The sequence below is a fragment of the Folsomia candida genome, unplaced genomic scaffold, assembly GCF_002217175.1.
Source record: "Folsomia candida strain VU population unplaced genomic scaffold, ASM221717v1 Fcan01_Sc014, whole genome shotgun sequence".
Lineage (NCBI taxonomy): Eukaryota > Metazoa > Arthropoda > Collembola > Entomobryomorpha > Isotomidae > Folsomia > Folsomia candida.
In genome coordinates, this window is record NW_019091206.1 from 3341947 (window position 1) to 3357518 (window position 15572).

The 15572-nt window shown below is 31.8% G+C and overlaps 3 protein-coding genes and 1 long non-coding RNA gene across 7 annotated transcripts; 1 reads left to right on the forward strand and 3 right to left on the reverse strand.

The window, feature by feature from the left end:
• Positions 1 to 5685: 5685 nt before the first annotated feature.
• Positions 5686 to 6244, reverse strand: LOC110856104. Its single transcript, XR_002548541.2, has 3 exons — positions 6098 to 6244; positions 5909 to 6014; positions 5686 to 5839 (listed from the first exon to the last, which is right to left on the reverse strand). It is a non-coding gene; the product is annotated as an uncharacterized LOC110856104 (long non-coding RNA).
• Positions 6245 to 6290: 46 nt separating this feature from the next.
• Positions 6291 to 7957, reverse strand: LOC118437626. Its single transcript, XM_035856800.1, has 3 exons — positions 6928 to 7957; positions 6635 to 6853; positions 6291 to 6559 (listed from the first exon to the last, which is right to left on the reverse strand). The coding sequence occupies exons 1-3, from the start codon at positions 7133 to 7135 to the stop codon at positions 6291 to 6293; spliced, it is 696 nt and encodes a 231-aa protein (XP_035712693.1). The 5' UTR covers positions 7136 to 7957.
• Positions 7958 to 8174: 217 nt separating this feature from the next.
• On the reverse strand, positions 8175 to 9375 carry LOC118437627. Its single transcript, XM_035856802.1, has 3 exons — positions 9035 to 9375; positions 8286 to 8952; positions 8175 to 8190 (listed from the first exon to the last, which is right to left on the reverse strand). Exons 1-3 carry the CDS (start codon positions 9075 to 9077, stop codon positions 8175 to 8177), a joined length of 726 nt encoding a protein of 241 aa, XP_035712695.1. The 5' UTR covers positions 9078 to 9375.
• A 4494-nt stretch (positions 9376 to 13869) lies between these two features.
• Positions 13870 to 15431, forward strand: LOC110855969 (callisulfakinin). 4 transcript variants are annotated; one of them, XM_035856727.1, is made up of 2 exons: positions 13870 to 14152; positions 14736 to 15431. In XM_035856727.1, exons 1-2 carry the CDS (start codon positions 13961 to 13963, stop codon positions 14880 to 14882), a joined length of 339 nt encoding a protein of 112 aa, XP_035712620.1. In that variant the 5' UTR covers positions 13870 to 13960; the 3' UTR covers positions 14883 to 15431. The 4 variants fall into 4 exon arrangements, with proteins under 4 accessions (XP_035712620.1, XP_035712621.1, XP_021960100.1 ...); XM_035856728.1 differs by having other exon boundaries at positions 14739 to 15431; XM_022104408.2 differs by having other exon boundaries at positions 13870 to 14140.
• Positions 15432 to 15572: the final 141 nt, after the last annotated feature.

Genomic DNA, 15572 nt, shown 5'->3' on the forward strand with positions numbered 1-15572 from the left:
TTCTTTCAAACTTATTTCATTTTACTTCATTTCTTACTTCATTTCTTACTTCGTCCCATGTATTAAGCATAGGGTGAAAAATGAAATGAGTAAGAAATCCTTCATTCACAGTCATTCATCTAAAATGACGGAATCCTTCACTCATTTTCATTCAAATTACAGGAAATTCATTTTCATTCATTATATCCCTCACCATTATAATTACACAAATGACTGAAAGTGAACACGTATGGATGAGACTATGTTATTCATTCAATTTGAGCACAAATTTGAAATTACAGATGAAGTATTAAGCTTCGTTTCGGAGGTGAAAATTAGTCATTGAGATGTGTAGAAGTATGTAAAATTTCCAAAATTTAAAAAAATCTAAAAATGTAAACCAACCTTTTCTAATGATCGATAATTGTGTTTTTTTAATTTCTTAATTTTTTTCAAATTTATTATTTCTCAATTTCAACAAATTTGTTAATATTAGGCGTCACACTAAAAGTTTTATAAAAATCGGTCAACTCGTTCGAGAGTTATCGAAAGACAGACGGACAGACGGACATGACAATTACATAAGCCCTGGTTCGGGCTAAAAACTAATTATTTCTTAATTCCAAGGAAATTGTTGATATTATGCGTCGCACTAAAATTTTTGTAAATGTTGAGCATCAATTTTAAATAATAGATGAATCATCATATCTTTACATAGGTGGTTCAAAATTTGGGTTTGAGACAAATAAATTTCCAAAATTACAAAATTCTGAAAAAGTAAAATCTTGGTTTCTAATAATCTATAATTTGTTAGCGTTTTTAAATATTTAAATAAATCGAACCTCTACATTTTTTTTACAAATAATTATTTGTTAATTACAAAGAAATTGTTGATTATATGCGTCGCACTAAAATTTTTGTAAATTTTGAGAATTGTTTTAGAATAACATAGATCAGTTTTTCATAGGTCAACAAAATTATGTTTTGGAATAAAAATAAATTCCGAAAATTAATTAAATCAAAATTCTGAAACTATTAAACGTCTTTTTATAATTACGAAATTATAATTGTCATCAAAACTACATCTTTTTTAATATGAATTGGATTGAATTTATGATTTCTTAAGTAATTACCACGAATTTGTAAATATTACGCGTCGCACCAAATTTGTGTCGTCGTGGAGGATATATTGAAAACAATCGATTAAGTTAAAGTCACAGATATGGAGTGACATAGTGTCTCTCCATATCTGTGGTTAAAGTCTACTCCCAATGGTTTTCGTTAGTTTTCACAAAATTATTTTTTAAATTTTACAAATTTCAAATTTGTTATGTAATCATATATGGATTTGCATTTTGCACGTTTTACTTTACATTAAATGTAAAGTTGTATTTGTTGCAAATTTTACAACGAAAGTCAGGTCTGGATTACCTTTTGTCACTGAAAACTTTATAAAGTGACAAAACAACGTGTATTTTATGTATTTATTTGCATACACGTGACGTCGTTTTGACCTTTCTGATTTACATTTGTGACGATTAATAAAAGTGGATCTGCATCTATTCTACAATGAATGAATAACATGCTCATCTTGCCTAGTGATCAACTTACTGCAGCTTTTTTGCATATTTTTATTACACTTTTGTCGAAATTTTGAAACAAGAAAAAAACGTGAAAAAAAATAAAAACCTATAAAAATTTTATGTGTGAACCTCGTAACGCCTTTGATCTTACGTTTTGCGACAAAGAATACAAGTGACAAGTAAGATATCAATTTCCTTTATGAATGAATAACATAGTCTCATCCATACGTGTTCACTTTCATTCATTTGTGTAATTATAATGGTGAGGGATATAATGAATGAAAATGAATTTCCTCTCATTTGAATGAAAATGACTGAAGGATTCCTTCATTTCAGATGAAGGAATGACTTTGAATGAAAGATTCCTCACTCATTTAATTTTTCACCCTATGCTTAATACATGGGGCGATGTAAGAAATGAAGTCCGATGAAGTGAAGTGAAATGAAATGAAATGAATTTCAACGAAAATGACTCAATGTTAATGAAAATCATCAGTCAGAAATAGTAGTGACTGACTTTTGAATGAAAACTTAATTTTTGAACAGGTATGGTCTCATCTTACCTCGTGATCAACTTTACTGCATCACATTTTACATGGAATTATTAACATTTTCATTGGTAAAATAAATCCGTGTTTTTTTTTGTATGTGTGCATATTCGTGACGCAGTTTTGCATGTTTTACTTTAGATTTAATAGATGGATAAAAAGGTTAGATTTGCATGTGTTGGATTATGAATGACAAAGATCTCGTTTTGCTTACTGATCCAGCTTTGCGTCCTTTAAATGTTACTCTTGTCACAAATTTGAGAACAAAAAAAAATGAACTTTTACTTAGTGGAAATTTCCAAAATGGCAGCAATTTGGTGAGTTTTCGGGTAAATGCAAATTTTAGTAGTTTAATGTCATGTTACTTTTTGAAATTTGAAATGAAATAAAATTCTGGTTCACCATGAATTTGGTAAAGTAAATCTATGAGTATTTTTTATGAATTCATTACATATTCGTGACGCCGTTTTGCACGGTTTACTTTACCTTTGCATCGATTAACAAAAGTTGGATCTGAATTGAATAGGTTCGACCATTAATAAATGAATGAATAGTATTTAGTCTCATTTCGCCTCGTGATCCACTTTATCACTTTATATACTACTCTTGACCATACCTGTTCAAAAAAACTTTTTTCATTCAAAATTCAGTCATCTTGATTTCTAACTGAAGATATTCATTCACATTGAGTCATTTTCGTTCAAATTCATTTCATTTCACTTCACTTCATTGGACTTCATTTCTTACTTTGCCCATGTATTAAGCACAGGGTGAAAAATAGAAGATGTGAGAAATCTTTCATTCACAGTCACTCATCTGAAATGACGAATCTCTCAATCATATTTATTCAAGTGTCAGGAAATTCATTTTCATTCACTATCATAACCAGTCACATGAATGAAAGTGAACAGGTATGCTCTTGACACAAATTTGCGTAAAAAAATAAGGGGCCTTTTTAAGGTTACTTATTAGGATGCCGATTTGATGTAGCATAAATTCTTAATCTCAATCTACCCCAATTCAATCTGTTCAAGGGAAGATTTCTAAAATGGGATCAAATTCTTGAGTTTTAAGATAAATGCAAATAATGCAATTTTATCTACTTTAATGACACATTACTTTTTTAACGTTTTTAAACCTGTCGAAATTTTTATTTCAACCGTTTTTGATGTAGTTTGGGACATGGACTTCAGAAATCCACATAGTTTTGATAATACCGGTTTAAAAAAATTGTTTTCACTCATAAGTCATTCTTCATGATTACTGACTGAAGATTTTCATTCACATTCAGTCATATTCGTTCAAATTCATTTCATTTCACTTCATCCGACTTCATTTCTTACTTCGCCCCATGTATTAAGCATAGGGTGAAGAATGAAAAGAGTGAGAAATCCCTTCATTCATTTGACATAGCGAAATCTTTCAGATATTTTCATTAAAGTAATGGAAAATTCATTTTCATTCATCATCATTCATATTATCTTAATCCGTCAAATGAATGAAAGTGAACAGGTATGATTTCGACTCGCCATGATGACCTCGTGATCGAGTCGCTTCTCACCCCTTTGCTACATTTCGTTTGCAACGGTTTATTATATATTAATTTCAACAAATTTGTCAATGTTACGCGTCACACTAAATTTTTTATAAGCGTTGAATATTGATTTTAAATAACAGATCAGACTCCTCAGATCTATGAAAGTTTTTTTTCTTGAATTAGAGATAAGTTCAAAAAGTTTGAATATTTTGAAAACTAATTTTGTAACAACCGATAATTACTGTAAAACTTACATGTTTTTTAAAACTTTGAATATTTATGACTCTGAATTTTTAAATGAATTTAATGTAATGCGTCGTACTAAAATTTTGTAAATGTGGAGCATTTCATTAAGTACAAGAAGAATTTTTTAATGGCTTTGCTATGTTAAAATTATTTTTGAAATAGATGTAAGTTTACAAAAAAAAATAAAATTCTGAAAACGTAAAACCGTTAAGATGTGAATCTACAAACTCAAAAGATTAAAAGCAAAATCTGAAAATGTTAATAATAATTGTTAACATGATTTTAAATTCCTTAATTTGTAAAATTTGTTGTCTCAATTTCAATAAATTTTGTTAAACTTTTTGCTTGAAATAGAAGTAAATTCCAGAAAAAAAATGAAAACTAATTAAAAACTTGTTCTAATCACTAATAATTGCTCTAAAATTACATGTTTTTTAGGTTGAATTTTAAAAATTTACCATTTCTGAATTGCAAAGAAATCGTTAATGTAATGCGTCGTACTGAAATTTTTGTCAATGGTGGCCATTAGTGATGGTAATCCGTAACCGATCCTATCCTAGGATCGTAAAAACTCGGATAGGATCGGATTTTCACACGGATCGGATAGAGGATCCGAGGATCAGACAATCCGATCCGATCCTAACCGATGAGATCCTAGGATCACACAGGATCCTCGGATCATCCGATGTAAACTCGTTTCACATTTGGTGAGTTCATCACATGGCGTACATTACCCGAACGAGCCGAATTATGTTATTATTCTACACCAGTTATTTTTATTTTGGCGTTGAAATCATACTAAATTGAATAATTTGAACGCCAAAATAAAAATAACTGGTGTAGAATAATAACATAATTCGGCTCATTCGGGTAATGTACGCCATGTGATGAACTCACCAAAAACCGTTCCAATAAATAAAGAAAAGCAGCTGGTAAAGTATTTCCATAGTTAGACACAAGGTGTCTCACACATATCATCCGCGGATATCCTACGATCCTAGAATCGGATCGCATCGGATTTCGAGTAGAACCGGGAGCCGATCCGATCCTAAAGCGAGCAAATCCGATCCGATCCTGTATTTATCCGATCCTATCCTACGGATCGGTTAATTTAGGATACGGATTACCATCCCTAAGTATGATTGTGACTGTGAAGTTGTACTAAATTTTGAATTTTTCAATTACAAACAATTTATACTCCACAATTTTGTACAAGTTTGAATATTACTTTTTTAGTATAGATACAATGTGTAGTAATAAATCATTTCTAACGTTGTCTTTAAATTTCCGAAGTATGAATGTTTTTAAATTTATTAAGTCTCAATTGCTACGAAATTAGTTGATAGAAATCGTCTCCTCAAAGGTTGAGGATGAATTAGAAATTTTAGATTGAATATTCAGGTTGACTATTTTTGTAGGTCAAAATTATTACTTTTTTTTACTTTTCAAATACTACGAAATGTAAATATTAAGGGTCACATAAAAATTTTGGGAAATGTTGATCATTAAATTTAAATAAAAAGTAGATAGATCTTTCCCAGGCTGCACAATCACGAGATTATCACCAATTTTTAACGAATCTGGCGACCCCAGTTTTCGTGTTAGCGACGTGGGAGACTGGTATAGATTTGGTGCTCAACTGGGTGCAAGTGTCGCGATTTTTAACGTATCTTATTCGTTCTAAACACGTGTTGAAGGAACGAGTTTCGCGATCAAATCACGAGAATAACCCCAAAAAAACACGTATTAAAAAGTGAAATTATACGTTCAGAACACGAGATTTATTTGCAAATTAGATGCGGGAATTATGATTTATTACTGACCATTAACATTACATAAAGTTTTAAATCCAAATAACAATAAAAAATTGTGAAAAAAATCAATTGTCTGATTCTGGTCCAGTATTTCTTAATGGAAGAGCTGCATTGGACTTCTCCAACTTTTTCCTAATTAAATAAAGTAAAAATTATGAAAGTTTTATAAATAGGTACAAATAATATTGCATTTTGTCCTACCTATCCGATTCAATACGCTTGTTGGAATTTTTGAGCCAATTTTTAATTGCTTCCCAAATCTCGTCGTCGTCAGCGTTGCCCAAGTTTTCCAGTCCTTGAATTGCCTCTGAAAACACAGCAATTTCATTGGTGAATTTAATTTAAAGGAGCGCATTATATATTTAATTAATTCACATACAACTAATTCACCATATATAATGTGCTTCATCCATGATTTTGAAAAAGGTGACTTCGGTCCTCTTGAACCAATCCAGTTGTATGACGATGCATACTTATCTGTCAGCAACTTGGCTAGTATCCGCTGTGTAGCAATCTTTACATCCTTGGTCGCACGTATGCCTTACCATCCACTTTTAGAATTCTGTAAAATACAAGTTATTTATTACTGAGACATTACATAAATTGTCACACACCTACCTAAATTTCCTGCGTTTGGTGACGTGCCATTATCTCTGCCGAAAGTTGTATCAATGTCCTCTGCCTGAGGAATCGAACGGCTTTCCAATTCGTGAGAGCTAGATAAAACTTGCTCGCTAGAGAGTGTGCCTTGGTATTGCTGTGAATTAGTTGGCGATGGGGGGTCACTCGGTCCTGGTAAACTTGATTCGTGGCCGTCTTCCTTTTCTGATTGCAAGCCCTCTCCCACTAAACCTGGATAAACAGTATTATTTATTATACTACTTTTTTGGTGCAATGGAATATAAAAAATGCGCGATTTTAACTTACTAAAATATTGTGGTGGTGGCGGTATTGTCTTCGTGGGAATAGAACGATTTTGCTTCATTTTGGGCGGTTCTTCTTCACTATCGGAGTCGCCGGGCGGTGGTAGATGAACAGTTTTCTTGTGTCGTTGCCCTCGACCAGTTACTTCCAAGTCGCTCTCAAATTCCGGATCAGTTTCTTCCAATGCTTTTCCAACATTATTTTTTGCTTGATTATAAGAACCTTAACAAACAAATAAACAGCATTTTTCTTTCTTATAAATAACTTTATCAATGTATGCAATAAAAAAGACTCACCAAATATTTTGCCTCCGCCTAAAACTTTTACGTCAAACGATAACCAAACTTGCTGATTTGGCGTGTCCCCATTCATGACGGCCTTCGATTGGCGTTCTGAAGATTTGTACGGCGGCCACCAACATTTATTTTTACTTGCTGACAGCCAATTGATTGGGATAATTTCTACCTCGTCAGTTTCAACAAAATGAACTATAGAGTACGGCATTGTAAAAAGTCACTGAATTTCACTGTGAATCAAGGGATAGCATATAAATTCAGTCTCAAATGGAAGTACTACACATTTTGATTCGATTAAATTAATATTAAATCTTCGTACTGCACTCAAGTCGGAGATAAGTTGAACACCAATTAAAGAAGAAGGACAAGGAGATTGAAAAAAATCTTCACGTTTTTTAAACTTCTGTCCAAATAATTCTGAAGGTGATCCTCTAACAAAATGGTGAATTTTAATTATAGTTCCATCTTTTAGTTTGCAAAAATTGTTCCCTAATTTGTTGGATAATTCGAAATTTGCAAACTTACACACTTTGAAACACTCGGGTGAATTAATGTCGACTTGGAAAAACGATACTTGACAAACTGGCTGCTTGAAAGAGGACAGGTCTATTTTTTCTCTTTCAACTAACCGCCGGTAAACTTGTTGCAAGGGGAGAGATGGAGATCTCACCAATCTCTTTATTTGTTGTAACTTATTTTCAAACGGGAAAGCACTAAATTGGTCAAGGGGACCGTGTCGAATGCAATCCCGGGATAAATGTAGTAAATTATGAAGATTATGACTGTTATACTTTTTCCCATATAATTCACCAAAGTTATTAACGAAATATATTAGTAGCTCTTGTGCATAATTATTTTTACTCAGATAAGTGTTAGGATTTGCAAGAATCGTGATGGCTACGTGGAAACACAAAAAATGCTGGTAAAATTGAGGAGCAAGGATTTTCTTCAAAACTGTGGGGCCAGTATATAAAATAAACTGTCTGTATTCAGTTGCTTTCCAGTGTTCGAGATCTCTAATTGGACGTGGTTTTCTTGAAAATTCTTTTGCTATTGAGGTTTTGATTTTTAGCAAATTAGTGGATAATTGGTCAACTTGGTGAGGACGCAGACGACCTGGACATTTTTTTCCTTTCACCCATAAAAATAGTAATTTTCTGGTCACTCCCAGGCACACAAGATGCATAAAATCGACTGGCACATCTTCTACTAAATCAATGGGTAGTAATTCTATTATTGAGGCTTGATTATGATGTGCTGTATCTAATTTTGATCGGAAATTTTCGTTATTTCTTAAATTATAATTTCCTGGTGGAAAGGTAACTCTATTATCCAAATATTCACCATTTATGTCACACTTTCCACAAGAACTATAACCATTATGACACTTTGTCCCCAAAATAAATGATCTTGCTGGGACGTCACACACAATTGCAGATATTTTAAGTTTTAAATTCGAAGATTGCTCTATGGTGTTGAATTCGTTGACAAACTGTCTCAAAAAATTACTAATATTTGTAGGTTTTCCAAAACCAGAATAAATTCCAATTACAACGACCTGATTATATTCTACAATTTTCGCTAAAATGGGCCAGAATTGTCTTGTGCTGCTTTTATAGAGGGGGATTCCGTCAATATTAATTTGAATTTTAATATAGTCTGCTGTTGGAACTTGAATTAACTTTTCGACGGATGAAATCCACTCAAAATGTACGTATTCGCCAGGCTCCACCTTTTCAATTGTAGTCGATCTTGGAGTGCATAAAAGTGTTCTAGGATCTTTCGGTAAATCAAAATTAGGATGTCGATTCAAAATTTCCAGCAGATCTCCTAAAGCAGAGAATGTAATGTTATGCTTTAGTGCCCACCCCCTTAAATCACTTGCACTACTTTCCGTATTAGACTGTTCAGAATCACTATCACTTAGATTTGACTGCGTGGATAAATTATTGTCAGAATAATCCGAGATGTCATCTGCTTCAAAAATCAAATATTCGGGTGATGGTGAACTCTGTGTGTGTGCCTCTGGCAAGGATGACGAGGGCAGCGGTATTATTTTTTCTGCACTTTCTGAAATTAATGCAAAATCCGAATTTCCTTGCCTTACTTTTCGGAATATTTTTCTTGATCGTGCTTTCTCCATTACTCATCTCGAACTAAAGAATTGTCCCTCTTTCTTTACAACGGAGAGAGCAGCATTTAGGTTTCTGTGACCAACAACACTAGAAATTCTCGTGAATTTCTGGTGTTCGAAAACACGAGTTTCGGGTTGTTGTAATTCTCGGGTTGTACATGTGTTATGAACGAGAAAATTGGTGATAAAGAATCCGTTTGAAAGTCGTTTTTGTAATACGTGTTACGAACGTGTTTAAAAAAATATTTACACGAATAATGCCCCAAACACGAAATTGACACCGGGGACACCAATAATACATGTGATTTTCTCGGTTGGTGCAGCCTGGGTTAAATCAATTTGTTCGAAGGTTACAAATATTTTTTGAAATAGAAGTAAATTAAAAAATTTCAAAAATTCTGAATGCATAAAATGCCTTTTTTCTAATGACCAATAAAAATTACGTGTTTTTTACGTACTTATAATTAAATCATTAACATTTATTACTTTTGAAGTACTGCGAAATTGTAAATATTAAGCGTCATACTAAAATTTTGGGAAATGTTGAGCATCCATTTCTGAAATAATTTAGATATGATTGGGACATCTTCTTTCAATTCGCAATTGTTTTTGTAGGTCAAAATTATTTTCATGTAATTATAATTTGGTGAGCTATGTATTTGTAAGTTTTCAGAAATATACCCAGGTATACAAATATTTCCGCTATTACAGTGTTTGAAAAAAAAGTAAATTTTTCAACCTCTGTGTTAAAAACATATTTCAACGATACCAGACGAAATAGAATTTACTCGAAGTAATTCGATTGCAAAAAATCTGCAGAAATGAAAATTCTGCAAAAATTTTGATTTTTATGTTTTACACGTACACTCAAAATAAGGTAGTAATGAATCATTACCATGCGGAATGACTATGTGTCTCTACCACGTCAGTTACGATTTGTCGTAGAAATGGTAATAATAAGTTCAGGGAAATTCAAATTCATTACCAAATATTAAGGAAGTGAATACCATTATGTATTAAATTTGAATTCCCTGAACTTATTATTACCATTTCTACGACAAATCGTAACCGACATGGTAGAGCCACATGGTCATTCCGCATGTAATGATTCATTACTACTTTATTTTGAGTGTAGGTATATATTTCGTCCGTATTTTTCCGCTTTTTTAATAACTTATTTCCTCGATTTTGGTAAACACATGTCCGCTCTTGATTTACTTCATATCATACTTGTTCAAAAATTTAGTTTCATTCAAGAATCTGTGATCAAATTTTGAGAACGTTTGTTTTTATTCAAAAAATTCATCTTTGACCAGAGAAATAAGCTGATCTTCGAATCTTTCTTCAACTTTAAAATACCAGTTTTCTTTTAAATTATCTTTCGATGTGGAGCTCTCCTATAAAAATAAAAAAAATGCGAATTAGGTAAGAATAAATAAAATCATACCTGTTCAAAACCTTAGTATTTCTTCAAAAGTCACTCATTCCGATTTCTCACTGAAGATTTTCATTCACATTTAATCATTTTCTATCAAATTCATTTCATTTCACTTCATCTGACTTCATTTCTTACTTCGCACCATGTATTAAACATAGGATGAAAAATGAAATTAGTCAGAAATCCTTTCATTCACAGTCATTCATCTGAAATGATGGGAATTCTTCAGTTTCATTTGCAGTTTCAGTTCATTTTTTATGCTCAAAACTAACAAAAAATCTTAGTTCGATTAATCATAAACATAACAAATTCGTTGCTATTGAGAAAGGACAAATTTCAAAAACGCAGCATCATTTTCAAATTTCAGGAACGAAACTTTTATAAAAAATATTGATGATTAGAAAAGGGCATCATAATTTTTTTTTGTGAATTTAATTCAATTTCAAAAAATAATTTTGTCGTACAATTCAGTACACCGAATTATATCACCTATTGTTTTTAATTGATATTCAAAATTAACAAAAATTTTAGATTGACGTATTATACTTACAAATTCGTTGTAATTGAAAAAGACCAAATTTCAAAAATTTAGAATCATATTCAAATAAAAAAAAACTTTTATAGAAATATTGATGATTATAAAAAAATGCATTTTTTAATTTTCTGAATTTTTTGAATTTTCTTCTGTTAATATTTCAAAGACTAATTTTCACCTGTGCCAAAGCTAACCGACCTCGAATCTGTTATTCCAAATTAATTCTCAATATTGATAAAAAATTTAGTCGGACGCATCATTTTAACAAATTTGTTGTAATTGAGAAATAATAATTTTTGAAATTTTTGAAATTTCAAAAGGTTTGGTATTTCAAAATTTGGTATTTCAAAATTTGGTATTTCAAAATTTGGTATTTCAAAATTTGGTATTTCAAAAAATTTCTTTTCCAGATTAACTTCTGAAGCTATTTACAAATAATAAGGTTGACGATAAACGTAATAAAAATGGCATAGTCTCACCTTGCCTCATCATTCCATTTGACTTATTTTTATTTTCTTTGACACACCTCATGTTCAAATATGAGATACTTTTCCTCAAAAGATAACTGCTATTATCTTGGATAAGGTGATAAAAAGCAAGTCATAAAATAAAATGTGAGGATCAAAGTGTACACAAATTCAAAAAATTGTGATCTTTTACTTATTTATTTATTTTCAATGGAATCGTCCCCTTATCCGAGAAAATCCTTCATTTCATAATATCGAATTTGGATCGTTTTTCTCTTCAAAAAAGTGAAAAATATCGTTTCAAGTTAATTCTGTTTGTGACTAACGACGCCTAAAAAAAGAACTGCATAATTTGTTGTGTTTTCTGAAATTTTTTCAACATTTTATAAAAAATAAATATATACAAATTACAGCAATTTTTCTTAAATACATATCCGCCTTGAGGTGATGGAAGAGTCTCAGCTTACCTCATCATCATTTTATTCACTTTTACTTTACCATTATTTGTCACAAATAAAGATAACTGTCATCTTGGATAACATCATAAAATACGGGTCAAAGTGTAATACAAATCCTGTCTCAAAAAAAATAATTGATCTTTTACTTATTTATTTATTTTCAATGAAATCTTCCTCTTATCCTTCATAATATCAAATTTGCATCGCTTTTCTCTAAAAAGTGGAAAAAAGAGTATCGTTTCAAGTTATTTCTGTTTATGAATAACGACGCCTAAAAAAGAGCTGCATAACTGGGTCTGTTTTCTGAAATTTTTTCAACATGACAAAATAAATATGAAACACAAATTTCTCGTAAATAAAAATAGCAGTCTCACCTTGCCTCATTATCATTTCATTCACTTTTCCTCTTATTTGTCACAAATTAGATAACTGTCATGTTGGATAAGATCATAAAATAAGGGTCAAAGTGTAATAGAAATCCTTTCTCAAAAAAAAGGTGACCTTTTACTTACTTATTTATTTTCACTGAAATCTTCCCCTTATCCGAGAAAATCCTTCATTTCATAATATCGAATTTGGATCGTTTTTCTCTTTTCAGAAATATCCTTTGAAGTTATTTCTGTAGGTACAAATAAATTGTGTCTGTCTGTCTGTGACTAAAAAAAGAGTTGCATAACTGGTTGGTTTTGAAAATAAATGAAATGGGGTTTTATCAAAGGAGAGGGAGAAAAAGGGTGTGGAGAAAAGTGGGTGACGTGGATTTAGCCTAATTGACAGTGACATGAAGAGGAGGAAGATGACATCTCGTCCCCTCTGACCACACCACCAGCGACGAACTCATCTTCTCTGGATTTTCTAAATCCAAAGGAAACCACGACGTAGAAAAGGCAAACGTTAAATTGAAATTTAATTTCATCCTGGATGTTCAAATAAATAGATCGTGTACAAGCGAACGTAAAAAAGTGGTGGTATGCACAATTTTACACTAAACGGACTTGGTAAATTGTTATCGACCTTCTCATTAAACGTACATATGTAGGACTCATCCCTAAAATTGTCAAAATAACCGCGTTCTTAATCATGTCTCGCCTATGGGAATTTATTTTAAAATTCTGGACGACAAATTTGTAGGGCAGGTCGTTCCCAATTTTTTAGAAATTCTGGTCGACAAATTTGTAGGGCAGGTCGTTCCCAATTTTTTAGAAATTCTGGTCGACAAATTTGTAGGGCAGGTCGTTCCCAATTTTTATTAAATTTACAATCCAGATTTTGACACTTTTGGAAGGAGATCTCAAGTTTAAGAAGCCCTCAGAAAAATTGGTACTCGTCAAAACCGGTTCAAAAACTCGTCACCATTCCATTAATCAACTCACTGACTACAAATTTGTCGTCCAGAATTTTAAAATAAATTCCCAAAGCTGAAATAATTAGAAATGTGCTAATTTTGACGAAAAAAAAAAATTTGGAAAATTTATCCTTTAACGTCATTGGATATCAGATTGAAAATCTGGTTTGCACGATGAGGTATCGAATCTACATTAAGGCGTTCTAGATAAGTTAACGGACGGACGGACGGACAAAACGTTCCCAATAAGCGGATGACGCCACTTAATTATTTTCTGAGAAAACTTTCCCCACAACGAAGAAAAGTAGTAAACTTTCTTCCACCTCCCTCCACCCACGTTTTACTTGCGCATTTTATTATTCAAATGAGTTCCAGTCATGGCGTGATTTAATTAAATTTGTGGGAAGTAGATAAGTGACGTTAATTTTTTTTAAGAAAATGGTAAACAAATCCACGATCCACGCCATACGGCTGAGTGGCTACGTAGGTCACTCTTCGGCCCCCTTGGGAATTCTGCAGCCCAAATAAAAAGTCCAGACCCAGCCAGGTTTAGGCACCACTTTCTCCCGAGACATTCTCCAGACGGGAAGTAAAGATACATAAATTTTCTTCAAATTTTGAGAAATTTTGAAGATTTCCTACTTGAAATTTTGAAAATGTCGAAATTCACCGTATTCGCGACGATATTTGTACTTTACGCTTGTGCCGTGGCGTTGGGGTTGGGCGATCCGTCGAGTTCCAACTTGGGCGGGGGACTTCCGGGGGTCGTGTCGCCGAAAAATGTGCGCATTTTGAGCCCCGCAGCGACCAGGTTGTACAGAATGATTAGAAAAGGGGTGAGTTTTCGGGTGGGTCGGGTGTTTATTAAAAATTTTGAAGAAAATGCAGAAATTATGATTTATTTTTAATTACAAAATGGTGCAAGGAACGATTTTCTTAGCAAAAGGTTTTTGGGTATTTTTTGTTTAGAAATTTAAGAAATGTAGAAAATTGCATTTAAAAAATTGTAACAGAAAGAAATTTGATTTTTTTGCTGTGAGTTTTGGTGTGTTTTTTTTTGTGAAAATTTTTGAAATTCACGGATTTTGATTTATTATAAAATAGGGTAACTTTGATCTATTATTTATTTAAAAAAATGAAATTTTGGCGTATTTTTTCATATATGAAATTTTTTTTGAAAATATTCAATATATTGAATTTTTAACCGTGTTTTGTTTTAAATTAAAAATTGTAGACGTTTTGATTTGTTTTTTTTAATTGAAAGAATTGTTGAATTTCTTTTATATTGAATTTTTCAGTAGTTGGTTTTAGTGTATTTTATTTTGGTTAAAAATTTCAAAATACAGGAATTTTGATTTATTTTTAACAAAAAAATGGTATAAAAAAATTTAAATTTTGACGTGAATATATTTTTTATATGAAATTTTTCAGCAGCTCGACGACGACGACTTGTTTGCCGAGGACGAGAACAACTTCCGGAAACGTCAGTACGACGATTACGGTCACATGCGGTTCGGAAAGAGGAATCAGCCATCCAAAGACTTTGACGACTATGGTCACCTCCGATTCGGAAAGTAGACGAGAATTTTCACCCGGGTTTTTCCCTAGTCCCCTCACCCTATAATTCCTACTCACTCATTAATTAATTGATCAATTAATGTGATTAATTAACTAATTAATACGATACAGCTTTTACTTGATCTATTTATTACTTATTAATGTAAATTATTTCCGCACAATGGTAATTAATTAAATATAATGATGATGATGATGATGATGATATTAATTATTAATTAAACTCTTTACAAGTAATTAATTAGTTACATTTTTGGATAAATGCGAATGTGTGAAAGTACATAGAAAGTTAATGCTGCCCCAGTAAAAAAATTACTGAAATTATGAAAATTTTAATTCTGCCCCGGTTAAAAAGATATTTAAATTATAAAAAAATGAATGCTCCCCCATAAAAAATACTTATAATTGATCTTTAATGCCCACATCCATTCACTGCTACCACGAGCGAGAGACCGACTTGTATTTTATGGACTCTTGTTAACTTAACTTTATTGAGTATGAACGGAAATTAATAAATTTTTGATTAGCTTATTTTACCCGAGAAAAATTGAACTTTGTAAATATCAGGATAAAATTACATACGAAATAAATGATAAAATGTGTTCGGAAATTAGTTGAAATTGAAATCTTCTTCACCTTTCATTGTTTCTAGATTATTATTTTTTTCAAAATACTCTATTCGTCGGTTAGCTC

Coding starts and splice junctions, on each gene's coding strand:
- LOC118437626 (XM_035856800.1), bottom strand. CDS start 7,135: ATGCCGTACTCTATAGTTCATTTTGTTGAAACTGACGAGGTAGAAATT. Junction 6,854..6,927: donor AGGCGGAGGCAAAATATTTG/GTGAGTCTTTTT, acceptor TTGTTTGTTAAG/GTTCTTATAATCAAGCAAAA. Junction 6,560..6,634: donor GCCACCACCACAATATTTTA/GTAAGTTAAAAT, acceptor CTGTTTATCCAG/GTTTAGTGGGAGAGGGCTTG.
- LOC118437627 (XM_035856802.1), bottom strand. CDS start 9,077: ATGAGTAATGGAGAAAGCACGATCAAGAAAAATATTCCGAAAA. Junction 8,953..9,034: donor CAAGAAAAATATTCCGAAAA/GTAAGGCAAGGA, acceptor CATCCTTGCCAG/AGGCACACACACAGAGTTCA.
- LOC110855969 (XM_035856727.1), top strand. CDS start 13,961: ATGTCGAAATTCACCGTATTCGCGACGATATTTGTACTTTACGCTTGT. Junction 14,153..14,735: donor GAAAAGGGGTGAGTTTTCGG/GTGGGTCGGGTG, acceptor GAAATTTTTCAG/CAGCTCGACGACGACGACTT.